The 26953-nt window shown below is 38.5% G+C and overlaps 2 protein-coding genes across 2 annotated transcripts in view; one reads left to right on the top strand and one right to left on the bottom strand.

Annotated features, from left to right (window-relative positions):
- BPTF (bromodomain PHD finger transcription factor) overlaps positions 1 to 18816 on the top strand; it is a 58456-nt gene extending 39640 nt beyond the window's left edge. The window contains exons 20-32 of the mRNA XM_059828132.1: positions 400 to 548; positions 918 to 1041; positions 1571 to 1794; positions 3029 to 3251; positions 3486 to 3856; positions 5149 to 5231; positions 7117 to 7342; positions 7781 to 8127; positions 11465 to 11638; positions 12541 to 12733; positions 13740 to 13824; positions 15701 to 15887; positions 17944 to 18816. Coding sequence (XP_059684115.1) covers positions 400 to 548; positions 918 to 1041; positions 1571 to 1794; positions 3029 to 3251; positions 3486 to 3856; positions 5149 to 5231; positions 7117 to 7342; positions 7781 to 8127; positions 11465 to 11638; positions 12541 to 12733; positions 13740 to 13824; positions 15701 to 15887; positions 17944 to 17980 — 2423 coding nt within the window. The 3' untranslated portion in view covers positions 17981 to 18816. The remainder of the gene's footprint in view (positions 1 to 399; positions 549 to 917; positions 1042 to 1570; positions 1795 to 3028; positions 3252 to 3485; positions 3857 to 5148; positions 5232 to 7116; positions 7343 to 7780; positions 8128 to 11464; positions 11639 to 12540; positions 12734 to 13739; positions 13825 to 15700; positions 15888 to 17943) is intronic.
- A 3617-nt stretch (positions 18817 to 22433) lies between these two features.
- On the bottom strand, positions 22434 to 23731 carry C22H17orf58 (chromosome 22 C17orf58 homolog). Its single transcript, XM_009817601.2, has 2 exons — positions 23600 to 23731; positions 22434 to 23016 (listed from the first exon to the last, which is right to left on the bottom strand). Exons 1-2 carry the CDS (start codon positions 23700 to 23702, stop codon positions 22829 to 22831), a joined length of 291 nt encoding a protein of 96 aa, XP_009815903.2. The 5' UTR covers positions 23703 to 23731; the 3' UTR covers positions 22434 to 22828.
- Between the last annotated feature and the right edge of the window lie 3222 nt (positions 23732 to 26953).

Below are 26953 nucleotides of genomic sequence, written 5' to 3'. Positions count from 1 at the left end.
GCACCATGAGCTTGTAGGTGAAAGGTGTTTAAACTGGTCTCCTACATTTTAAATTAATCAGATTATAGCTTTTAATGGTTGTATAGTACTAATTTGTGGCACCATGTCAATGCAAGGACTTATTTGCAGTTACCATCAAACTGATCTTTGTGAAGATTCACTCTTTTCTTAATCTTTTCTAGAATACCTATTTCTTAACTTAAAATGTAGTTGGACTATCAACAACATGTAATGCTGTTTCTTTTTACAATATGACAAAGGTTCTTCCAAGAAATGTTGAAAGGCTCAAAGGTGTTTTAGAAACCTGGAGACTGATTTCTAAATGCCACCCTGGAGTTGCATTTACTTCTTTTGCTGGCAATTATGTCATTAATGAATTCTCAATTTTTCTTTAATTAGGTGTTGTTCAAGTTCAGCAAAAGGTATTGGGTATCATTCCATCAACTACAGGTGCAAGTCAAACATTTACTTCATTCCAGCCAAGGACAGCAACTGTAACCATTAGGCCAAATACCACAGGGACGTTAGGAACAACAAGCACTTCACAAGTAAGATTTTTTTTTTTAATTATTATTTAATGCAAAAAAAAATCTGGGTGCATATTTTTTAAGTTATTGGCAGATACTGAAAGTTCTGTCTAGTCACTTTTCAATGTTTTTGGCAATAGTGTTTATGCATCCTTTATTCCAAGGAGGTACAGCAATTCTCTCCAATTAGAAAAATTAGTAGTTTAGAGCTTGGTAAGCCTTAGCGGTGTGGGCATAGATGAAAAAATGTTGGATCTGCTTGCATCTTGTCATGTCTTACTATATAAATAAAAAAAAAAAGAGAGAGAGAAAAACAACAACAAACTTCAGGGCATATCCCAGCGGCTTTTTTCACGAGTTTACATATGCTCTCCATTTTGGTGTATGTAGGTAGTGCAAGGGACACCACTGCGCCCTGGTATGACAGTAATACGGACACCACTTCAGCAGTCAACGCTTGGAAAGACCATCATTCGAACACCTCTAGTGGTGCAACAAGGTATTCTTCCAGCCAGTAGGTTCATTTTAATATTTAAATTTCCAGTCTGAAATCCGTGGTTTGTTTCTTCATAAATACTTTTGGCACCATATATCCCAATGCAAAAATACCTCATTTTGATGCTTGACTTCTAACAAGTGCCTCTTCTGGCTTTTGAATGTGTTGGTTGTGGGCTTTGTCAGTGTAGTTCATCATTGACACTGGGAAATCTAGTACTTATTTTTAAGTCCATTCGTTTGAAAACAAACAAGAAAGTTTAGAATAATTGTGCATTGAGAAAGCTTTTTTTTTTTTTAAAGGCAAGCTAATTGTTTTAAGTATTCCGTAAGTATGTGAACTGAATTAAAATAGAAAATATTTTGCAGACATTTTTCAGCAAACCACACAGACAAATGGTTTGTAAAGAAAATCTATGTGCAAACTGCAGGGTTTGCTTCACTTGTCTGATTATACACTATTGCAAGTTGTTGTGACTCAGAGGTTTACTGCGCTGATGGTTACAACGTTGGAAACGTGTTTCTTATCACAAATTATTCTCTTACAGGTCAGACACAGCAAGTGGTGACTCAAATAATCAGGGGTCAGCCTGTCTCAACAGCAGTTTCTAGTACCAGCACAGCTTCTTCCAGTGCTGGACAGAAGACCGTCACAAGCCCTGGAACACCACCTCAGCAAATACAGCCACAAACCACATCACAGCCCCCTCGCCCTCAGCAGGGACAAGTGAAGCTTACTATGGCCCAACTCACGCAACTAACACAAGGACAGGTAAAATATTTTACAGCCTCTGGGCATGAAAATGTGCTGATGCTTATGATACATCTTATCAAGCCTTTGGATTTCAACAGTATAGTGTATCTGCTCATAAAGGTATGTTTCGGCCTTCATTTAGGATGACCGATAGTGTAATTACAGACTGAAAGAAGCTTAAATAGTATATGTAAAGTTTTAAATATCTCTTCCTACTGTGTTCCCCAGTAATGTAACTAGCATCAGGAAAGTTTAGCAGTATGGAAAGAAGTCTTTGCATCCATAGCAGTAAGGGACGTAATTATTTTGTACAGCCTATTTTGTAGACCTTCAGAATGTAATGTTCCTTCCTTGTCTTCTGATTTTGTGTGAAGATTTAGTTTTCATTCATGTTATCCAGAGTCTCAGAGGAAAAATTACAGTAATTGGAACTGGAGGAGGAAAAAGTTCTTACAGCTTCTGCTCAGATCCTGAAGGTCTGTTGGCAAAAAATTAAATTTAGAGTCAAGCATAGGGTAAAAATAGACTTCTGTGAGTTACCTCAATACCTATTCTTCAAATTATAAATAATGTATATAAATTATTGTAATGTGCAGGCTGCTTGTTGCCAGATAAGATTTTTATATGTGGAACAAGACTCAGAGTGTTCATTTCCACACCAAAAGACTCAGAAGGATTTTTGTAGGGACCTTATTCTGTTCTATGGGTCCACAAAATGTGGAATTCTGTATCTAGGTGTTGGGACAATACCCTACCTTCTCCGTCACTGAGTTGAGAGTGACGTCATGAGCTGCCTAAGCGTTAGCTTAAGCAGCAGAAATTCACAATACATTACAGACTGAACAGTCAGTCATGAACGCTCACAGTTGGGTAGGATCTGATACGTAGTTAGGAAACGTTTTCAATGCAGAGAACTTTTACACAAACTGTTGGGGTTCTTGAGAAAGTAATTAATAGTATGTCTAAAATAACAAAGATGTTCCATTGTAGCTGCTTTCTGGCTAGAGTTCTTGTCAATATTTGGATGAAAATGTGTGTAACTAACTCCAACCCAGTAATCTGTTGATGACAGCATTGTTGAAAGAGTATTTTAGTATTTCATGATCTCAGGTGCTAGTTTTGGATTTTGGGAATATCGTATGTGGTAAAAGTATTGAATTCTGAAATCCAAAACCCTAATTCTTCTGATTTTCAGCAAAGTCTGTCTAAGAAATGTATCATTAATACATCAATATTAACTTTTTTTTTTTAGGGTGGCAGTCAAGGATTAACTGTGGTAATTCAGGGACAAGGTCAAACTACCGGTCAATTACAATTAATCCCTCAGGGTGTGACTGTAATACCTGGGCCAGGACAACAGCTTATGCAAGCAGCTATGCCAAATGGTACAATTCAGAGATTTCTTTTCACCCCACTACCAGCAGCTGCTACTACAGCTAGCACAACTACAACGACGGTTTCTACTTCAACCTCGGGTAAGCATTGTTCTGTTCAGCAGAAAAAAACGCTTCAATTTCAGTTGCATGGGAGTTTTTATGCAGTTGGAGATGGTCTGTTATTACAGTAAATTTGTTGGAAGTGTATTATAAGCTTAGAAATCTCTTGACTTTCTGCACAGAGCTTTACAGTAGTTCAAAAAGGTTCAAATTAGTAAGGCTCATAGATGTGTCATTTGAAATGAATGGAATGCTTGTTTTTATCCTTCACAGCTACAGGGGAACAGAAGCAAGCTCTACAGGCACAGCCAACATCAGGGCTGCCGCCAATTCAGCCACAGCCTCAGAGTCAGCAGCAAGCCCAGCCGCAAGTGCAGAATCAGAGCACTCAGCCTGTGCCGCTGGCCCAGCCACAGGCACCTCAGCCGGCACTCCAGCCTGAAACTCAGACCCAGCCCGAATCTCAGACTCCGGCATCTGTTGACTCTCCAGTCACACCTGAAGCACAATCGTCTAAATCTCCAGTTCAGTCTCCAGCACAGACCCAGGCTCATGGGCAATCTCCAGCGCAAGTCCAGAGTCAGCCGCAGACTGCAATCCTTCCACAAGGCCAGTCCCAAGTCCAGCCTCAGCAACCAGCTCAGGTGCAGACTACAACCCAACAACAGATTCAGATGCAGCCCCATGCTCCCATACAAATTCAAGCTCAGCTGCAGCAATCACAGCCTCAGGTTCAGACTTCAGTCTCAACCCTTCCAACTACTCAAAGTTTAAATCAGGTTCCTGTGCAATCCCCAACTCGTCCTCAGCTGCAACTTCAGCAGCCTCCAACAAAAGTTATTACAGTGCCTCAGCTTCAGCAACAAGTCCAAGTTCTCTCTCAGCTTCAGTCACATGTTGTGGCTCAGATACAAGCCCAACAAGGCAGTGTGCCCCAGCAGATCAAGCTTCAGTTACCTATTCAGATCCAACAAACTAGCCCAGTACAGGCTCACCAGATTCAGAATGTGGTAACAGTTCAAGCAGCTAGTGTTCAGGAGCAGCTGCAGAGAGTTCAGCAGCTCAGGGAGCAGCAACAGAAGAAAAAGCAGCAACAGATAGAAATTAAACGTGAGCACACCCTTCAGGCTTCTAATCAAAGTGACATTATCCAGAAACAGGTAAAGTTAACAGAAGAAAATTAAAACTTAATGGATGAAACAAATCTCATTTTAAATGCCTGTTCTTGTTAACAATGTTAATACATTTGATAGGCAGTTAATTTGATTCTTTCAAAGTTGGCGCGCAATTGCTTTTGGCAATTTAATTAAATATTCTAAGTTAGTTCAGCACATCAAGTCAATTGTACCATGTTTGCAGTCTTCTGGCACCTTGATTCAACTTACCACTAGCTGCTGGGACGATAGATCTTTATTCTCAGTTCAGGAAAGATAGGTTATAGATAGGAGAGCTGATGTTCAGAACACATGTACAGTACTTCATTGCCTGCTATAGGAAACTGAGGTTTCAAAGAGGTATCTGAAATGTAATGCTGTTGGATGGCTGCGGGGCTTAAAAAAATACATATATATATATATATATAAAAAAATAGGCTTTACCATTTTTTAAAATAAAACAACCAGTCACTGAAGAAATACTGTCAATTTACAGTTAGTCCCTAGGTTTAAACTCAACATAAGCAAAATATCCTGCTCTGTGGGGGGTGGAGGTGGTGTTAATTGTCAATTTCATTTTCAATTTAATTTTCAATTTTCAAATAATTGCTTTAAACGAGCACTGCCCCCCTGATAAAATCAGTTTTATTTTGTCACTTACTGAAATAAGTAACACTTTAACTTTTTCTTTAACTTAGGAAATGTCCTGGTTCTCCCAGTAATATTGTGAAATACTGGCTAAAGTTTTCATATTTTATTTTGGATTCTGTACCATCCTACAGGTGGTTATGAAACAGAATGCTGTCATAGAACACTTGAAACAGAAGAAGACACTGACTCCAGCAGAGAGGGAAGAAAATCAGAGGTGAATATACATCATAGTGCATCTTTAGATGTGAAAGTTCTACGTTTACAACATCTTTTAATGGTGCTGTAATAAAACACTGGTTTGTAAAAACCTGCATAAAGAAATTTTGCCATTTTAAAATTGGTTAAAGTAACACTCAAAAGTAACTTTCATAATAATGTTCTTTAAGTAATTGAATCCTGTATATTCTCAATTTTATTTTGATTATATGTTTTTAAAGTGAAATGTTGTATGTTTTTGGAGCTGGCCACGGTTTTTAAGTTCAACGTAAAAACCATCCTTAAAGGAGCACAGAATGGAGAATTAATGGTTCTGTTGCAGAAAAGTCTGGGGTTTGTTTGCTCTTTATCATAGCAGTTTATTTCCATTCCTGTCCACTGTACATCCCACTCTACAGAAGGAGTTGAAGAGTTGGAAGATAGTGCTACTTGACAAACTAGATGTTATGCTTGAAGCTGCTAAACACAAACTTGAAGTGTTTGTCATTTGTCTTGGGGTTATTTTGACTCCTTTTCACTCAGGCAGTTGCTTCAACTGGATAATCACAAGTGTGTGTTGTCAGATAGTAAGAAAAAGAATAGTGGTTTTTATAAAATTTTGATCATCAAATCAGAGTACAAGCTTAGTTGATTACAGCAGTATCACTATGTGCTACTCTCTTAGTGTTCACAATTGCATAAAGAACAAGACGTGTTGTCATATACTCTTCATTTAATGGTCTCAGACAGCCAAATTGGTATTTAGACTGACGGAAGTCCAATTAAAAAAAAAATGTTCTAACTATTCTAATTAGCTTGGTTCATTGTACAGCTGTCTTTCCTTGTACAGCTGTCTTTCCTTCTCACTTACTTTTTCTTCTTCAAAAATCTTACCTGGTGAAAAAACAGACTAAACCTAGTAGATACAGTGGAGGTAAGAAGAGGAAAGTAAACAAAATTGTATGGCCCTACAAAACAGCTAGCATATTACATATGGCATCAGAATAGATGTGTATCAAAAAGCAGTATGTCTGAGCCTAAGGCTACAGAGTTAGAAGCAGCTACTTGTCCCAGCCATTGCTATTTCGTTGTTTGCTTTCAGCTCGTATGTCAATGGGAGTTATTTTTCGTGGTCACTCTGGCAATGAGAAGCATTTAGTTTTCTAGTGGGTTTGAAACAGGGTGGGAAGGGAAAGGCAAATTCAGAAGCAGCCAAATGCATTCATTTTCTAATTGAAATATAAAGTAAAATAAATGAAAATTGCAAAACAAGTGAGCAGGAAAAGAGATTTATAGTTGAGTGTACAACAAGCAGATGAAAAATTAATTCTGAGTTGTCATTAGTGAAGAAACTGGGAACTGTTTTATAGTGAATCCTATACACTGAAAAATATTTGTCAATCCTTCTGCCAAAATCAATCCTTCTGCCAAAACACAAAAAGTTAGTAATATTTGGTGGTTGCTGGAGCATGGAAACGTATGTTTTAGAAGTTACAGGCTTCCAACTTGCTTTCATCCTACATCAGAGTAAACAAAATCCAGCTCTTTAAAACATGTGTGTGGAAACTGAATTGAGTGAAAATATATCTCCTCGTATGGAAGCCTAAGCTTTGCTAGGAGTTTTATAGGGGAAGGCGAGGAACAATTAGTACTCACATCAGTTAAGTGACATTGGAACTGGCCCTCTTGAGCCTAACTAGGGACTTGGTCTCTCCCAGTGGTGTTCTGGTAAGGACGTACAAGTGGGAGCAATGCGTGTTACTAAATTTACCTTGTACGTCTTGAGAAATGTAATAATTTAGCTTGCAACTTGCAGAGACTGGAGGATTAAATGATTCTGCATTCTCAACTGGGGATAAATAGGCAGCTCAGCACAATGTACTTTTTCTCTATTTCTTTCCCAGAATGATTGTGTGCAACCAAGTCATGAAATATATTCTGGATAAGATAGACAAAGAAGAAAAACAGGCAGCTAAGAAACGAAAGCGAGAAGAGAGTGTAGAACAGAAGCGTAGTAAACAGAATGCTACTAAACTCTCAGCTCTGCTTTTCAAGCATAAAGAACAGCTGAAAGCTGAAATATTGAAAAAAAGAGCACTTCTGGACAAAGATCTACAAATTGAAGTGCAGGTAAGGACAGTTATTCTCAAAGACTAATTTGATTTTAAGCTGGGGAGAACATTTCTGTGTTAATCTTTAATTTATCTGTTTGCTCAGTGAGATTTTAAGGAAACATAGAGGAAGACGTTCTGCTTCTGGAGGCATGGATCTCTGCGAAGCTAGTATACGTCCTTTTTATGCTTCTTGTTTTTCATCTGGACTGAAATTACCCTGATTCCTGAAACAGCTTCTGATAAATTACAGCCAATGGGTCATAGTAGGCCAAGAGTGTCATCCCTTAATGTTATGTGAATTGTAGGTTAAGCACATTAGAAAATGTCTATGTGTAAATGGCTTTAGTAATTTTCTTTCGCTTAAGCATGGGGATTTATGACTAGACTTTAATCCTGCCCTGGAATAATCATATGAAGTGCCTCCCTCTCTATTTATTCATTTAATATACTTCAGGAGGAGCTAAAGAAAGACTTGACTAAAATTAAGAAAGAAAAAGAAAAAGCCCAGGCTGCTGCTGCTGCAGCCGCAGCTGCTGCAGCCGCAGCCGCAGCTGCTGCACCACCGCCACCACCACCACCGCTGCCACCACCGCCACCACAGCAACATGCCGCCAGCATCACCTCCTCCTCCTCCACCACAGTCCCAATGCCAGTATCCTCCCAGAAGAGAAAGCGCGATGAGGAGAAAGATTTGTCAGCTTCCAAGTCCAAGAAAAAGAAAATGATTTCTACTACCTCAAAGGAAACAAAGAAGGACACAAAGCTTTACTGCATCTGTAAAACGCCTTATGATGAGTCTAAGTGAGTAGTGAATGCCATAGTCTTTCACTGTGTATTCTTAGCTTTAGGTTTAGTATTTAGCTATTAGTGCAAGGTAGTTCTAGAATTGGAGATAGACTGTCAGGTGTTATTGCAGTGATCACTAAGGTATAAAGAATAAAGTCTCTGTTTTCCACTAGCAGTTACAAAACTATTAACATACTTGATTTATACTATTAATGTACATGATTTATATTTTTACTTGTTTGCATGTTTCCATTGTATGACCTTTCTGTCTCACATGCACATACTCTTTTTTCTTTTTTTTCCTCCGCTCTGTTATTCTTTCTTTTGCCGTTTTGCCTCTGCCTCGGAAGCAAGTGACAATTTGGTTCAAGCAATTTCTTGTGAACAAGTAGCTGATGTTCTTTAGAATAGCTTTGGTGCCGTCTTCCAATAAATGACTCTCTTGTAAGTCAATAGCCGGTAAAGGGGGTTCCAAGTTACTGGACTGCAGTTACTTCACTTTGGAGAATGTTTCAGGTATAAATGGTTTCCATGTGTTATAATTTACATCCCAGGGTTGATAAAAGATGAATATGTAAGCATTTGACAAAGTGAAAATTGCAGTTGTCTGTAGTTTGATTCTGACTGTGAATGAGGAAAAATATTTATGCTACGTACAAAGTTCGTGAAGAAATTCAGTAAGTGGTGGAGTGGAAGATGCAGTGGATTGCAGGGGGATAGTGTTATGCGTTCCTCCTTAAGCTGGAAGTGACTAACCTCAGTAGTTAGTAATGGTTAACGTCTGATAGCTGTGTAAAGATGCATGTAAAATAAATTTGACTTCAGACCAATTCCAGGCGAGTATGTATCTGCTCAACAAGTGACAATATGAAAAAGTATTAATTGGTGCCATTTGGTGGTGGTTTAAATGCTGATAACAGCAAGAAAGCATAGAGGTGAAGCAGTGCTTTCACTCCAGTAATGGTTCCTCATTCCAAATTTAGGGCCAGGACTAGAGGATCTCTTGAAGTTCCTTCTAGCCTTTTATTTTTTTAATATGTTTTTTTAAATGAAGTTGAGGTCTTTGGGGTTTTTTCCCCTTGGTTGTTCAGTAGCTCTGACCATTACATCAGTGCTGGAAATCAGACTGCTCTCCGTGCTGCCATCACTGTAGAAATAGCAGAGTTCTGATGCCCTGGTTGGTTGTTCACTCTGACATCTAAGGGACGTCACCTATCTTACTTAAAGTAAGAACGTCATGTTAGGCTTTCTGTCATCCAGTAAACTTAGGAGGATACCCTGTTCTCATTTTGTGGCAATGCCGAACAAAGGTCTGTGTATTACTGCTTCTGTTGTTAGTAAGACAGTTAGAACTGTCACAAAAATCAGATGAGATGTACAAATTCTGTGAGCAAAAGGATTTGATTGTCAGACTAACTCTTTCTGGTGACTCCATTGGGCATTTGAGTAAGCCGATGACAAGTGTGGTCATAGAGTGAATTTTGGTAGCCTGAATCGAGAACTGTGCTTAAATGCACAGAATAAAACTTCACGAAAATGAAATGTTAATAACTTAGTAGTATCCTTAGCAATGTGATTCAGTTCTGCTGCTTTGCTTTTTTTGAATTCTAAATTTTATGTTCTTACAAATGATGACTGTACTGTTGAACTACATGATCCTTTCACTATTTGGAAAGCGATTAGTCAAGTTTTAAAACAGTTTTCTGGTAAACTTTTTTTTTAATTTTCTCATATATATAGGCATCAGATACTCCTCTTTGTGCTGGTGTCTCTTTTCTACTTCAGAAAAGATAGATGTGCTGCTTGAAAAGCTAATTTGCGGTATATGATGAATACCCTATGCATTTTTTAGGACGTAGTAAATCCTCAAAAGTCATTCTGTGTTGTGTATTTTATTGCAAATCTCTTATGTTTCATTCTCATCTGTGATACTCCAGGGTTGTATGGATTTGCTCATATTGTTTTTGAGGCTGGTCAGTAAGGGTATCCTTCTAAGATTCCTACTTAGATTGCAACTTACTTGTTAAAGCATAATGTGACGCCTGTTCCGTATTCTAGTGGCGAGGTTTAGCATCTGCACCTAGACATAAATGTGCTTCCAGATCACCAGGAGCAGACCCAGTCCCTCGGGGGAGGAGGACACAGGCTGAATCGTTGTTGATAGTTGTCAGGAGGAGCTGTATCTCTCCGTTCTTTATGGAAGGTTGGGTTGTGTGATTTTATTTTATTTTTTTTTTTAGGATTTGTCTGACTGAAAATTAAGAGAAAAGGCAGGATCTGAGTATCCGGGACATATGCAGAGGCCCAAGAAATTAGAGATGCTTGTTTTGTGGAACATGTGCTAGCTACTGTCCTGTTGCTAGTGTGTAGTGCCCAGTGACTGGTGCTTGCAGGCTGACAAACTAGGATGGCAGTAATTCGTACAGCAGCACGTGGATGGAAGACTAAGGTTCTGAGTCAGCTTGCTTTTGCTTAGGCAGAGAGAATGGATGTGTAACTTCGCCCATCTGGTTGATTGTCACTAGTCGTAGGTATGTTTTGAGATATCCATACACAAAATGTCAAACATCCTTGCATAATACGTTACAGTTTTGTCACATCATTCTGTGCAAGGTCCCATTCACATGATTCTGTACCTGGTTCCCTTCACTTTGTGTCATACCATACCTGGTTCCGTCACATAGCTGTGTCTGAGAGTAGACATTATTCTCTGAAGAATGGTCCGCATTCTAATTTGTTGCAATTTTGAGTAGTTTAATATCTGTTTTTCAGTGCCCCTCCCCCCAAAAAAATAAAATTACGACAACCATGTCCTGACCCAATTTTCTTTTGTATCATGTTATACCAATATGTATTCTACACATGGCCGGGATGCATGTTCTTCGTAGTATACTTGTAACTCCTAGTTGGTGTTTGCGCTTTGCTTTTGTTTTTTAAATTAACTGAGACCTACATTTTCAAATCTTAAGGAAATGTTTCAGTGGCTTTTGAGCTACAGTTTTGAAAATGTAAATCTTTTTCTTTGGCCTTGTCTTTTTGTGCCTTTTACAGTTTTTCACACACACGTTGGAGACATAGATTTTTAGCCCAGCTTTGCCAAAGTCCGGTTACATATTGATGTGCATTTTAATGAACTGTCAATTTAAAATTGGCCCAAGTGACCTTACTGACAGTATAGCTGCAGCATGAGATGTTAGTTTGTAAGGATAGAATGCTAGGAAGCAGGGAAACTGAGACAGAAAATTGAAGAAAGTAGGGCAGCAAGAAAGTGCATCAGAGAGAAATGCAGGGAAAAGTGCCATGCCATTTGAAATGACAATTACATTGTCATTTTCATTGTGAATACTTTTAGGTTCTATATTGGCTGTGATCTTTGTACTAACTGGTATCATGGAGAATGTGTTGGCATCACAGAAAAGGAGGCTAAGAAAATGGATGTGTACATCTGTAATGATTGTAAACGGGCACAAGAGGGCAGCAGTGAGGAATTGTACTGTATCTGCAGAACACCTTATGATGAGTCACAGTGAGTTCTGATAAGAACCTCTTATTTAATGTTTAGGTAGCAAACTGCTCTGACTGTGGTTACCTGTTCCTTGCAAAGAAAAAAGAAGTTATTCTGCATATGTTGTATTCATTCGTAATACAAATTGCTTTTCAGTAATTGTCTTCCTCTCCAAAATGTTTCTATATGGTAAATGTTCAGGAAAAGTGAAGTTTTCAGGGTGGTCAAAAATGTGTTGAGTGTTGTGGTTTGTTGTTTTGTTTTTTTTTTTTTAAAACCACCATGTACTTTAAATTGGGATTGATTTTTATATTTTTTTTTCTTTTTTTTAACAAGGGATGGTTAGAAAGATTAAAAGACAAATGTAGTATTTAGTGGATTTTTTTGTGCTTTTGTCTGATCTGGATAGAAAGCATAATTTTAGTATGGGGGTATATGGTTGGTATCTTTTACTGTAAGGCTTTGTGTCATAGAATACCCCTTCTGTATTCAGCTACAAGACTGAAGCTTCCATATGAAAAATGTTTGTACGGAGTGAAACAAGAGCCCTAGCTGTAGTCCAGTTTGTGCAAAATGTATCTTGAATTGGTTTGGAATACTGGTTGGGTGAGACTTCTGGCATTACACTCTTCCTTTCAACTCCTAAAGCAGACAAATGGTTTTTGAAACCTTGATTGTTTGAAAGTGCCTAGTATAAAATTTAGGAACTAATTTGAAATGGTCTGTAATTTAGCCTGTTTGTAAATACAAAAGCAGTTTGAATAGTGTAATTAGAATTTCTCAGTCTGAAATACCACATGTTACACTGTTGTATTTAATCATGCCAAGTATCTGCTTGTGTGCAGGGGATTGCAGGTTTATGTATTTAAATGTAACCTTTAAACTGAATAGATCAAGGCACTAACTTTTTTTGGATCTTGCAGATTTTACATTGGCTGCGACCGATGTCAGAACTGGTATCATGGGCGCTGTGTTGGCATTTTACAAAGTGAGGCAGATCTCATTGATGAATACGTGTGTCCACAATGTCAGTCCACAGAAGATGCCATGACTGTGCTGAGTCCACTAACTGATAAAGATTATGAAGGTTTAAGAAGAGTACTACGTTCCTTACAGGTGAGAATAAGGATTGCAGCAAAGTGGAGCGCTTCACTTTATAGGACATATCTAGTGAGTCTTGGAGTAGATTTTGATTTCTTTTCGAGTGGCTTGAGACTTCTTTTAAATGAAATATCAAAAGCTCTTTTTTTTTTGGTGAGAAATGCCACTTTGTTGGCTGCAAACTTGATTGGCATTATTGTGCTGAGGAATATTTACAATAATTAGTATATCGCTGTTTCTGAGTTAGTGAAACTAAACAATCTCTTCAGTGGAAGGCTTTTAAAAGAAGCAGGTTTACTTAGAATACCAAAAGGCAGAGTGGTAACCTAACTGCACAGGATGTAGAAGGTGCAATGTTCTTTTCTCAGATTAGTTTTCTATGATTTCCGCTCTACACTTACGTACTTTAATCTCAGAGTTACTAGATTTCAGTAGTGTTCTCACAGAAGGTCGTTATCAGCGTGTAAATGATGGCATCCTGCTAATAAGAACTACATCGCTGTCTGGTACGGTACATTTCTGGTTTATCCGTCACTCCCAAATACACCTTTTCTGCTACAACTGTGAAGAATTTTGGTAAAATAATTGTATGGTAACAGAAATCCTCAGAGAGTAATATTTTGCATTGTCCTATATTTTGCAGACATTTATGAAAACCAATTAATTTCAGAGTACTTGGAAGTGAAAACAGTGGCCCATTTCTAGGTGTGAAGTGCCAGGCACTCTCAGTAAATCCATTACATTCTTTTCCTTGCACCCTGTTTAGCACAGTATCCTCTTATGTCTGAATTTCACATAGTTTTCTATTTTGAAGACCAACTACTTGGTCATTGATATAGAGCTTTAAAACTTTACCCCATCATCAAATGAGAACTAGTTAACCTTTTCATATAATGCTGCACTTCTTCCTTAAATTCAACTCTAGACCCCAACAGATAAAAGTATAATGAAAATATTTAGCTACTGAATAGTGCTAATTTGACTTAATTATTTTTGTAATTGTGTCTTGTTTTCCTGACAGGCTCACAAGATGGCATGGCCGTTCCTAGAACCGGTAGATCCCAATGATGCACCAGATTATTATGGTGTTATTAAAGAACCAATGGGTAAGTGTTCCCGAGCCATAGCGTGAGTGAGTGAGTGGATTTCGGGTTTTGAATATCAAGTTGATGACCTGCTGACCATTTCCATCCAGGGATCTTGAAGATACAGTTTGCAGAATACACAGTTTTTGCAGTTAGGCAGGTGAAACAACGTGATTTCTCACTGATACATTTACAAGTTCATGAGGGTTAAGATATCTATTTCTAGGCTGACTCTTTAACCCTAAATACTGTCGGTCTAACATATAAAATGTGAAATTGAGTGCAGCAGTAGGATAGGATTCTTGTTTCTAAATTACTTTATTTCAAGAGGACAATTTTGCTATGTTTTCCTTTGCTTGGGTTTTTCTGTCTTTGTGCATCAGTTCCTCCTACGAGGTGTGGGGTGCGTACTCTAGAGTTCGAGGAGGAAGTGGTGCTGGTACAGTTAAGTGTGACATGCAACTTCAGCTGGAGTTTAACATTTATCTTCATCTGACTTGATGGTATATTAAATTTCATATTATATATAAGTTGTCTTTAAAGCTATATGAACAAGAATCGTTTCAAATGTTGTGGGGGAAAGTGGAAGAGGAGATGCTGCAGCTTTCCAGTGTTTTACTCTGATCTTATTTGATCTCACCAGTTAGCTAGGTGTAAGCTAGATAAACACTTGAATGTGAAACCTCTTAGGAAAATCAACATCCTGCAAGAAATGGTGTTGCTAAATGTTATTCCTTTCCTTCCAGTTATTGAACTAATACCTTTTCATATGTCTAAATGAGAGCTGGTGTATCACTTGAACTTCCCACCTACTCCTTACTGATCCTAGAAATAGGAAAGTTAAATTTAGTATCTTGGCAAAATCATAGTATGTTGACTGAAAATAATATTTTGCTTAGAAATTGTGCCCTTTTCTGTTCCAAAGTTTTGGATTGTGCTGTTATGAAAATGCTGAACGACTCCTATTCCATAATTGATGGGTTAAAGTTTATAAGGAAAGCTCAAATAATAATAAGCATATGATGATTGAATGAAGTAGACAAAAGTGCATTGAGCCCTTTCTGACTTAACTAGCAGGAAAATACACTTGTAAGGATAGAAGTAAATATGTATATGTAAAATATAGTAGGTAATCCAGGCCCATCTATCTTTGTTTTCACACATTCTGGCATTACTGACATCTCAAAATAAGCAGTTTAAGGGCATTTTCCAAGGGCACGTCACTGTTTTTCCAGTTAAAAGTGCCACTATACGTGTAGACAGCTATGTTTATAATTGATAGTTCTCATTCCTCTCCCTCTTTTTAATTTACATTTGCATTAAAATAGGACAATTACTGCTCTACTTCACCATTCCGGTCTCAGTAATGTGTCTAGTCAGTAAGAATGAGAGCACTAGCATTTTGCATGATCCTGGACTTGAATTCTCCTTCATCTGTGCCAGGTGGTAATGTGCACATGGCCGTGAAAATGAGTAATTCATTCAGAGCAAGTCATGAATTCAAATAAAAAATAATCAGCAGGTTTAGATAGATGTTACATGTACACATATGACTCTTGGTCTCAGTGAGGGCTGTAAAGACAATAAAGTAGAAGTAACTGAATCCATATTGCCTGGCATTTTTTTTCCTTAATTCCTTCAGAAAAAGCGAACAGCTTCCTGCAAAGACCCAAGTTTTCCAAAGTCATTTTGATACTTACATTTTAATTTAGCTGCACGCAACATATTCGTGTGTAAGTGTTTATTCTGAAGGAGACCTACTGGTGTCGCCAGCTCACAACCAGCATTCCTGGAAAAGCAACTAACCCGGTTAGGCTTTGTTTCCCACAGTCTGACAATGGGAAGTTCTGCCGAGGATGAAAATGTCTCATTTTAATAATCTTTGGTTTCTTTAAAGACCTTGCCACCATGGAAGAAAGAATACTGAAACGTTACTACAAAAAGGTCACGGAGTTTGTGGCGGATATGACCAAAATTTTTGATAACTGTCGTTACTACAATCCAAGTGACTCCCCTTTTTACCAATGTGCAGAAGTTCTTGAATCATTCTTTGTACAGAAACTAAAAGGATTTAAGGCAAGCAGGTAAGCTAAAGTGTTCCTAATCATAGATGTTCTGTTGTCCCCTAAAAGCTCCTTAATGCTTTTATAAGCTTACCTTGCATTCATACAGGGATATGCCTCTCCATGCACTTTCCTGGACAACTGCTTTTCTTTTAAAGGAAAAAAAAAAAATCTGTTCTATAATAGCCAGCTGTCATTTTCTGTCAAAATTATGGCTTAAATATGATTTTGTGGAGGTTACTTTGTAATGTTTGTTCAAAATGAGTTGTTAGATGCAAATTTGGGCAGTATGATAAACGTAGAACATTGGAATGACACTTTTAAGTCATTGCTGCAGAAAACGTCATGAGAATTACTTCTGATCAGGACAAACACTGTGTTCTGAGTTCTGATAATGTTCTACTGTGCAGTAAATACTTTTCAGATGCTAGAAAGAGACAATTCGTCCCTGAAGCTTATAATCCAATGAGAGAAATTAAAATACTTTAGTTTTTACTATTTCTCCCATCTTTTTATAATTTACTATATTTAAACCAGAGGAAATAAGTAAGGTTTAAAGTAGGATATGGAAAACTAAACAGAATTCAAAATTTAGTATTTAAAATTAAACTTCCTTTTTTAATGTTTTTCTGTAGAAGGATCAATGTAGAGTATTTCCCTAACATAGACATTCCTGAAAAAGATTATGCAACTCTACTACAATTTTTTCTATTGCTTGCCGATCCTGTCTAGTCGCACGTACATGGGAGTTGTGTGGCACTGGTCAGATTATAATGTGGTATTCCGTACAGCTGTTCCTAAAACCAGCTTACTCAAAACACTAATGGAGTATACAGATTTCTCCTGCATCGCTGCTGTATTCCAACATCAGCCAGCTGTAACTGAGTTACAAACCTTGGATGCCTTTCAGCATTACTCAGAAATCGTGTATGTGTAGTAGTTAACTTTGTCCATCCAACTGTAACAGTCAAAACTGTAACAGACTGCTAGTCTGAGATATTAATGCAGGATTATATGCATTCGTAATTAAGTAAATTGAAAGCTTCACTTTATGTCCATTGTTGCGGAAGCTGTCTAACTTCCTATATGCAACGAGAGCAGGATTGATAAGAAGGGATGAGATCAAATTAATTAGTCCAGCATTTTTCTTTCCAATTTAATACTGTATTAATGATTTTTATCAGGCAGTTTTCAACTCATGTTTCTGTCATCTTGCTTTAGCTGGTTATCCAGCATTCACTGCTTGCACGCTGATTTCATTGCTGCATCTTGTTTGTTATTGTTTTTCATTTATACCATCCATGTTCTTTCTTTTCTTGCAGATTGTGATATCTTTAGTCTGAACTTTTTAACTGGAATCAGAACTGGATGTTGGGGTCACTTTCTTTTATTGTACAATTCGATGACATTAAACTGCCCTAAAAATCCAGATCATTTGTCTAAAAAGAAAACGTTGTGTTTTTGGTTTTGTTACCAGCAAACATACGCTGGTAAACGTAACTGTATTAACAAACAAATTGTCCCATTCCTCGCATAATGTATTGAGAAAAATGCAAAATTCATCTTGGAAACCATGTATTTTATTGTTTTATTTTCAGTCACTAATAAAACTGTGAATGTCAAAGAGGAGTTTTGCTGAACTCTGATTAGCAAAAATGTGATTTTAACATGCCTGTTCAGTTTTTTCTATTAAGTTAATCCAAAGACAACTTGAATAAATTTAAGCAAAGTATACCTTATTATAAATATTCACAATTAAAAATGTCTTCTTGCTTTCCTTTTGATGGACTACTATTATGTAAATATGAGAGTAAAACTGCTTTCAGGCATTTTGGAATATTCCAGTGACACACTGCATTTTACAAGTACTGAAATATTTGTATACTGTAGGCGAAAACGTGCTTAAAATTCAGAGAGAATTGTTTTAAGTGTTCTTTTTTCTGAAGGGGAAAAAAATAAATGGAAGCAACATGGTGGTAATTCCCTCATTGTGATGTACCCTTGGCAACACCTTGCAGCAACTGTCTTCTCCAAAATGAAGGGTGCTTAATTCTTCACTTTCTTCTGTATTCTGCAGGTCCCATAACAACAAACTGCAGTCTACAGCTTCTTAGAGTTCAGCGTGTTAACCTAACACACGAGCAAGAATCTGGTTGTCTGAAAATTTTTAATTAAGAAGCCAGATGTTTATAGTCAGGTTATCCTGACAAGACTTGATGTAAACTGCGTTTTTATTGGTCACAACAGTCAAATTAAATTCTTGGCTTATTTTGTCCAAAGGACAAAGAAATAAAAATCAGCAGCACCACTTTCTTGTCAAGATCAAATTGTTGTACTATTGTGGCAGAAGCAGGAAAACTTTGTTTTGTTGAAGGAGAGAGAGAAAGAGAGCAAGAAAAAAGATACAGTAAATGGGGTCACGTTTAACTCCATGGAAATGCCACGTCTGTTCTTCAGTGAAGAAGCTGGTTTAAAGTCCACACAGAAAACTTTGACTGTATTTATTTATTGTTGCAAAAAAGACGCTTTTTTATTGCTGCCCTCATTTGTCAGCTAATTATTTTTTCTTATAAAATCCAGCCCCGGTTACATGTAATCCATTCTGTATCTTAACATGATTCCTGTAGGTAAAAGTACAAGAAGACCTCTAGATGTCTTTTCTTTCTATGAAAGGAGCTGCTATGTACACATGTGCACACACACAGAACTGGGAATCAACAATGAGTTTATCATTCATGGTAGATAAAAACAATTAAGCTTGCATAAAAGTTGGGCTAAGTGGTCATGGACTACAGACTCTGTTGCCTTGAATATAACAGTACAATTTATCATTTACTCTGCACCAGACTGAAATGAGTAAAATCTATTTGAAGGTATCTTGTTTGTAAACATTTGTCAGATTCTAATTTTTTTCTTTTGTATTAAAATTCAAAATATGGATGTATATGAAACAAAATAAATGGAGATAATTGTTCTCCCCACAGATGTAGGTGTGTCTGAGTGTGCGCTAATATGTTTGTAACACTTTGGGGATCTGTTCCGATATTTCAAGGAATAGGGGAGGGAAGTGGCCAGGGAGATCTGACGTTATTTTGCTCCAAAGGTAGCGTTTACTATGTTTCTTTCTTAAGCAGCTGTTACCCCTTTATAAAATTCCTACAGTGGTGCCAAAATTACTGTAACAGATGACATGGTAGGAAGTATTTTGTGCAATGTCGCTGCCCGCCGCTGCATTAAGTGATATTTTGCCAAGTACTCTAGGAATGTAAAGTACCAAGTGTAATTTATCTTTGAAAGGCGTTCTGGACTGCTTCACCGCTTCCTGTGTGAGGAGCGCTACCATGAGGGATAAGTTGAAGTCACAGGAAGATGCAAGTTGCAGATGACGTTGCTGTTTCTTTCCGCGCTCTCACTTTCACGTTGCGCATATAAATGACTTACTCTTGTTTCCTGTCTGTAGTTAATCGGCCATGGTTTGTATGCGGCTCTTCAACCATTTGACTAGTTTTTGCACTAATTCACAGTTAACTTCTGTTCTACAGCGATCTGGGATTTACCCCATTTAGGGATAAGCTCCTTTTGGGTTTAACCTCACACCTTGCTATGCAAGAACCTCCTCTTCTGTTATTTTTCTTAAAAAGATGTTGCTACTGACCACACTTTCTTACACTTACAGGCTCAGGTGTACAGGTTCTTCTGGGAGAATTTTATCTAATAAAAACCCGTGGGTTTTTTGTACATACAAATGTTGTCATTTAACCTATATGTGAAAATTAAAAATAATTGTTCAATGTGAAAACAATAACCCATTATGCTTCTTGAAGTTAAAGAAGAGTAGTTGCATTTAGGTTATGTTGTCCTTTGACGTTTAAAAAAATGCTGCATATTGTATGCATTGTGTTTTTAATGCAAAAAGGAAAAATCTCAACTTTTAACAGCATTTGAACATATCCTGCATCTCATCAAAACGTCACAGTATTTCTGTACTATTTATTCATATATAAATATATATATGACATCATTTAAAACTTTCCTACCTGTAGGCAATAGATCGCTATGTTTTTAACAAATTGTGGCAAACTGAAGAGTACTTTTTTTGTACCTTATAGGACGCATCATCCTAGACAAATAAAGTAATGTGTTTGACATTGATTTGGTGGTGTTTCTAATGAAACATTTGATCATGTTATCATATATAGGTCTTGGCTTTGCCAGATTTTATATAATTGCCAGTGAATCAGGTTGATTAGGGAAATAATCCATACATGCAATTTAATTGTGCTGAGAGCCTTTTTTAGTGTTTTCAATTGCCATTGAGTAGTTTGAGGTACTTTTCTTGATTTATTAGTGGTGTTCTTTTATGGTTAAATGGTGTTACTGAAAATCTATCACTCTTGTAATTAATACCCACCTTGCTTAAAACCATGGTAGGTTCATAAGATTTGTGATCTCTGTTCAGTCATCCTGCTCTTCGTATTTTTATGAATTATTGCAACATTTGTTTTCAAAATGGTCACACATGGTAACACAGATTTGGATAATGTGAGCTATACCGGCTTGATTTTCTTTTTTGTCTCCTCAAATGAATTTGAAGCAATTATCTTTGGTCTAGATTTAGTTCATGTAACAGCTAATGGATATTTATAGTAGAATAAAGAGTTGGGCTTACCCAAAAGCCTTGAGTTAACCCCTGGAAAGACAGGAAGATGATGATATTCCTGTGCTCCTGGATTTCTCTGTATTGGCTGCAGAATTTTCATGCTTATCCTGCTGGGGAAAAAATGATTAACTGTAAGGTATCAAAATTACCGTGGCAACTATTGCATGTAAGTGCCATCTTCTTTACAGTGTGGTTGATGCTGTGAGGTTTTCATAACAGTGAGTGCAAGACTGTGGAAATCCACTTCACCTAGGAATTATTTTTTCCTTCAGTAGGTTAGCATGTGATAAGCCTGGTAAGAAGTAAGAACCGTCGTTTCGCTCCTGCTCCGGCTGTATTTCAGTTGTGCTGTGAAATACAGTGGCTTGTTGCTCAGCTGTTGTGGTAACACTTTAAGGAGTGACTTTCCAAGTGAGAAAGGAAAGATACAATGGCTTTGTAATGCAAAAAGAGAACACAGAACAAATTGCTCTTCAGGCTTGCTTCTAGAGCGATAGCCGTTATCTGAGGGAGTGGTGCAGACATGTGTCAATTATTGGCGTTTTACTTGGGCTTTGGATGTCATTAGCACTGGTATACTATGATTTATTTCTTCCGAGAGACAATCAAAATGAGATACAGTTGTGGATGTTATTTTTGTACCCACACTCTGCCTGTTTTAGATTTCAGTAATATCTTAGGGCGGGGAAGGGTGCTTAGTTGCTGTTCCTGGCAAAGGGATGACTGTAGGACTTGCTGGTTCGTCCCTGGACTTCAGTTGAAAATAGAAACACAGAAACTCGAGATGCACATGTAACCTTTCCTCTTGCCTTCTCCTGTCCCTCCCAGTCCACTCCCGTGCTTTGGTTCATTGCCAGGAACAGTCATTCTGCCAAATCAAAAGCCCCCTCAAAGTCTCCCAGGAAAATTCCATCTCTATATGCTGCGCTCCATGTGAAATCTTCTTTCACATAACAAAAGTGAGAGGGTACATTTTTCAGATAGACACGAGCTACGAGTAAATTTGTCATATAGTAAGAGCCTTCTGGGTCCCAAAATATGTCATGATTGCTCTTGGTATTTGGCTCCTATTCCGTATCAAGAAATACTTCATACAGTGTGACTTATTGCCCATCCACTACTCCATAGCTTTTCAGTGACCCTAAATCAAGCTGCAGACGTGTATGAGAGGTAGAACTGTGTTAGGAACTACCTTTGCTTCAAAACAGAAAGTGCTTACAGAAGCCACTGCTTCCTGTTCCAGGTCACATCATAGATGTCACTGTATGTATATTTTTTTTAAGCTAGACTGCATTTCTTAAAATCCCCAGCCGACTTGTTGAACGAGGAGATGCCACTGTTTAAATCATTACATAATCTTTTTGGACCATTCAGAACCCAGGAAACAGTGAACCCAGAACCCAGGAACATTAAAGGTACTAAAAGATTGTATCTTTGATTGAAAAAGTAACTTTACTGATGTGCAAATACAAACTTGGTAATACTTCTTATGGGAAAATGACATCCAGTACACAGTTCTAGGGCTGAACTTTTAAGGAACTGACAGTGTAACTAGGCATACAAAATGCATGTGCAATTGCGTGCTTATTTTGCATTCTTTGGCATGCCCTTGTGCCGTTATTCATAAGCCTAATTGGGCATTTGAGTTGTGCAGTTACGTGATTTGCTTTCAGTTAGTGTTTTCATATACTCAGATAATTACATAGCTATTTTGTGTGCTTCATGTGAAAATCCAGCCTTGTTTGAAGAATGATGCATTTTTTTAAAAGCAGTATGGACATGTTTGAGGATACTAAAACAATTGATAATTAGTTTTGTTGGTTTCTTTTGAACCAAATGCATGTCATACTTCACGCAGAATTGTGTGAAAACACAATGGACATCCTCTACAGATAAAGTGTGGTATCATCTAACATTTGTTCAGGGTTAAGGGTTTGAAAGTGCAGTTACTTCTTGCGTACCTAAAACAATGCCTCCAGAGTTTTACTTTACAATTATTACAGATTATTATGGGTATGTTACAGCAGGGGATGCAATAATAACCTGTGGCTCTGAAAACAGCTGGAGCAAATTCATGACCAGTTAATGTTCCCTAGACTGACTTTTGTGCTAAACTTCACCATCTATAGGTACCGACTCAAAACATTGTCAGTCCTTGCTAAAGCACAAAAGTGAGTGTCCTATCACAACCAGTTTCAGCGGTGAGGAGAACTATCTCCCACTGTTGCTAAACCGTGGCCAGGTTTATTCTGGAAGGTGAGTTCTGCTGCTGCCTGTGTCCTAGACGGAGGTTACTGGAGCCTTATCTGCATTTCGTGTGAGACGCCTGCACTTTGCGATTCCTCTTCCTGTTGAACCTCTTCACGTAGCTGCTGCTGCTTCTAAGCAAGCCATCCCCAGGCCTCAGGCGCCCTCCCAGGAACTGCAGCAGGTTTGCGGGGATCTGTCGTCTCTTGTGGTAGATCCGACCCATCACAATGTATCTACTGCCTGCAAAATAAACGAGACTTCTGTATGATGAGGAAAGCGTGGATTCACTCACCGCACTCGCTCTAAGGGCAACAGGTTGATGAACAGATGTCAAGTTGTACCCTGCGGAAACGGATCCTACATGTGTGGCTTAGTACAGCAGCACCCTGAACTTCAGTGGGACTTGTGGGTTGCGCTTGTATGGAAATAATGATTTACTGTGTTAAAGTGCAATTAGAAGCTTTTTGGGGGAAATACTGGTATTTGATAAACTTGCATTTAGAAGGAAAACTGGACTACTTACAAAGACATCAGCTTAAGCTCCTGCTTAAATATTTTTGGCAATCCTGAAAACTTGCGATCACTTTGGAACTGGATAAAGTTAAGAAAGGACTCTGCTGCTACCTGACTTCTTCATGCAGTTGGTTCTCTTCCGAAAATTTAGAGAAACTGGGAGGGGAGAAGCCCTCCAGTTTAACAGTAAATACATTTTTTTTTTCCAAAATACCACAACAACCCAGCATCAGCCTACTAAACTAGGGCAAACTAAAATTGCACTGCATGCAGGAGGAACAGTGGAATGGGTTTAGCTGGAATTATTTACCAAGTTTAAAGTCTGGACACGGTTTACTGCAGTTTAAAGTATCCACAACTAGAATGTGAACTCGAAAGAAGAAGCCATCAGGAGTAATATACAGGCGACTCATCTTATATAATCCATCGCTGTTTACCAAAAGGGTAATCAAGTGGACTCCATTCCCCAGTCTTTCCATGTTATACACAATTCCGTTCACTGCTGTTTTAAGGGAGAGGGGGGGAAAAAAAAGGCAAGCATCAGATTACATAGTGGTGGGCAGTCTTGAAAGTAGGAGTTGCTTCAAATAATCATATTTTATGAGGTCATCACCTTAGTTTTTGCTGAGTTACTAACCTTCTTATGCTTTACACGTCTGAGATGTTTCTTAGTGAAGTTTATAAAATGTTTCAAAAGAAAGTGATGATTTCAGTGCTGGTTTCCATCCTGATACATTAAAAAGTGGACATATTTACCTAACAAAGTAAAATTTTCAAATTTAAAACTTCACAATGAAGTCCAAAGCTAACCTGCTAATAAAACGCTTCGGCTCTGGAAGAAAAGGCCCTTGTCATACTAAGAGGCAAGGGCACCAAGCAGGACGTGTTGTACGCTCAGACAATCACTTCATGCTGTCCACCCAATTTCTGGTTTTAATAACTGCTGAGCTGACTACAGGAATCAGAAAACAACAAACGTCTTGGGCAGGTAAGGCAAATAGGACTTCTGTAACTGGCGTTACAGAACCTCACTGAATGGCAACTTTGATTTGGTCATTTAGTCTTTAATTGGCACTGTAAATGTAAAGAAATGAAGAGCTCTCTCTGATGACTGCAATGGAACCTTGGCTGATGTGTTGCTCAGACTGTCTTTTTCCTACCTGTCTTTTTCAGTTTGAGAGATGAATGTTAAATGCTGAAATACACAAAGGTCAGGTCACTATAAGGCCTGCGTTTGACAGGAATGTGTGAGAGTGGTAAAAAATAAAAAAATACAGCATTTGTACAAAGCACTTCCTGACTTCTCCATTTAGAGAAAACAGATGTCTTGTAACGTGTTTATATTCTACAAATGGAAACATCTGTTACCGCTAGGCATGTATTTTGCTTATCTCTTAAAATACTGTGAGAAAAAGTTGGTATCTATTTCACAACTTTGTATGCACAAGGCAAGATTTCAGTCAGAAAATGCTTGCTCTTAAATAGTCAATACAAAAACAGCAAGCTGTTTTCTACCATCTTTAGCTACGTCAGCTTGGACACAAGGACTAAAGATGTTGAGTCCTAAGGAACTTGAAGGAGAATCCTCTATACAGAGAGGATCAGTTTTATTTTTGTTTGGTTCACCATTTTATTTTCTTTGGAAACTTCAGCCCCCAAAATCACAAACTCACTCTATATAGTAAGAGGTAAGTAACACAGCTACAACATTTAATCTTAAGAGTATGTAAAACAGTTGGTCTTTTCAGTTCCATTGACCAGCAGCAAGAACCCCGTCTTCCTCCCAGCAGTGGAAAGCAGAGGGAACAGGAAAAAGAGCAATGCCTGCCCAAGGTAGGGAAAGGGTAATGTAAGACTTGGTACCGTTTGTCGCAGTACGTTTACAAAGAGCTGTGATAGGTCCTTTTAGTGTACTTCGTAATTATTTACCAGACTCAGTGAAACAGTATCTTAAAAGCAGACGTGAAACGTTGGGAACAGATGAACAAAGGCCTCTGCTTTGTGTGGTTCAGGGAGGACACAACTTACCAAATTCACTCGCGCAGTACGCCTCCACTTCATCTCTCTCTTTCCTGCACTCGGTCAGACACGCCTTCTCCTTATCAGCATCTAGAACAGGCACGCAGACTGAGGGACAGCAATGGGCCCTTTTGGGATATTTCATCCAAATTATCCCACCCAACCTTTGGGAAGCTCAGGATGGCCCTTGCCAGAGCAGTCTATCCCCTTACCTTTCTTCAGCACACTGAGGTCATGGGACAAGCTGGATGACTGGCGGTTGGTGACCCAGGAGGGTTTGGTGATCTTTTTCAAGGGATCAGTATGTTTATAGGGGATTATCTTGCCTGGTCGGTTGAAATGATCCAGCGTGTTAGTATCGTCTGACTCCACTGCTCCAGAGTCTGGAAAAGGATAAGCCTCCACTAAGGATGTCATCTTTTCATAGGAAGATGCTGCGTGATGGAAGTGAGCCGACACGCTGTTGGCAGCCTCGGCCAGCCGCCTATCCGCGTGCTTTCTGTTTGCATGATTGAAGTCAGGGGAGGCAGGAGAAGGCCCCTCCGTCGGGCTCTCCGGAGGCAGGGCCCCTCCATACTGCAAGAGGTGTTTCCTCAGCCCTGTGCTGTTTTCTAGAGAAGGCTTGGTGCGTTTCTTTTTGTCTGACGTGAGGGAGATGATTTCAGGAGGTTTTGGCCGCTGCAGGTCGGTGGGAGACAGAAGCCAGCGCTCCGTGTGGTTCTCTCTGGCGCTGCTGGTGCCCCAGGCTGGCAGTTTGACTTGGCCAGGTGCAGCCTCTGCTGAACTATAAGCATCTTTGCCGAGAGGCTGACTGGGTTTCTCAGCATAGGGCAGGGATCCTACAAAGAAAAAAAGGAGAAGGCAAATTAGCATTTTAAATTTTTTTTATTCCACGTGCTTCTGAATGGGAAGCGCCTGGCAGATTTGAGGGTCTAGTCCGTAAGCAAGGCCTTCAACAACAACACAATATAACTGATAAATAGCTGAACAGATGAAATGTAGTAGAGCTCCTCGTTCGTGTGTACTCAAACGTGGAAGGCCCAGTACAGAGAACACAGCTGTGCGAGCAAAACACAGGAGATTTGCATTTTTACTTTATTATTGTTGCAAATTAAAAACATGACTTCTAAACAAACCCTATTCTCAAAAGCCTGAATCTCCAGGGAACATCTGAGGAAACAAGGTTCACATTGCCATTTGGGATGCTTGTTTAAAAGACCATGACAACAGAACTATTTGGTTTTCCCATCCATGGGATGCCTTATTGACAATGTCATCTGGACTCTTTAGCAGCTTTGGGCTTTGACTGCTACTGAAAAGATCTTTATCCCCAGTTTTGCACTGACTTTTGCACTACAGAGTTGTATAGCAGTAGTACCATAGTCTGGTAGCTAGGCTATTGCTGCTGAGTAACAATTATTTCAAGGCTTTTCTTAAGTTGAGAGGTCAAGGGTTGAGAAAGAGAGGAAGTGTCTGGGAATCTAGTGAAAAATGGAAAGGCTTAATGACATTGTTCACGCAAGCTGGACAGTCACCTAGACCTTCATTTATACCTTCACCTTGATCACTTGGACCTCACAATGCAAAATGACCTCCCGTTTAGCCTGGGAAGAGAGAAATTTCCTCTTGCAGTTCATTTTCCTTT

Source organism: Gavia stellata, chromosome 22 (assembly GCF_030936135.1).
Source record: "Gavia stellata isolate bGavSte3 chromosome 22, bGavSte3.hap2, whole genome shotgun sequence".
Taxonomy (NCBI): domain Eukaryota; kingdom Metazoa; phylum Chordata; class Aves; order Gaviiformes; family Gaviidae; genus Gavia; species Gavia stellata.
Note: the sequence above shows the minus strand (reverse complement) of the source record. Positions and strands in the feature narration are given on the sequence as shown.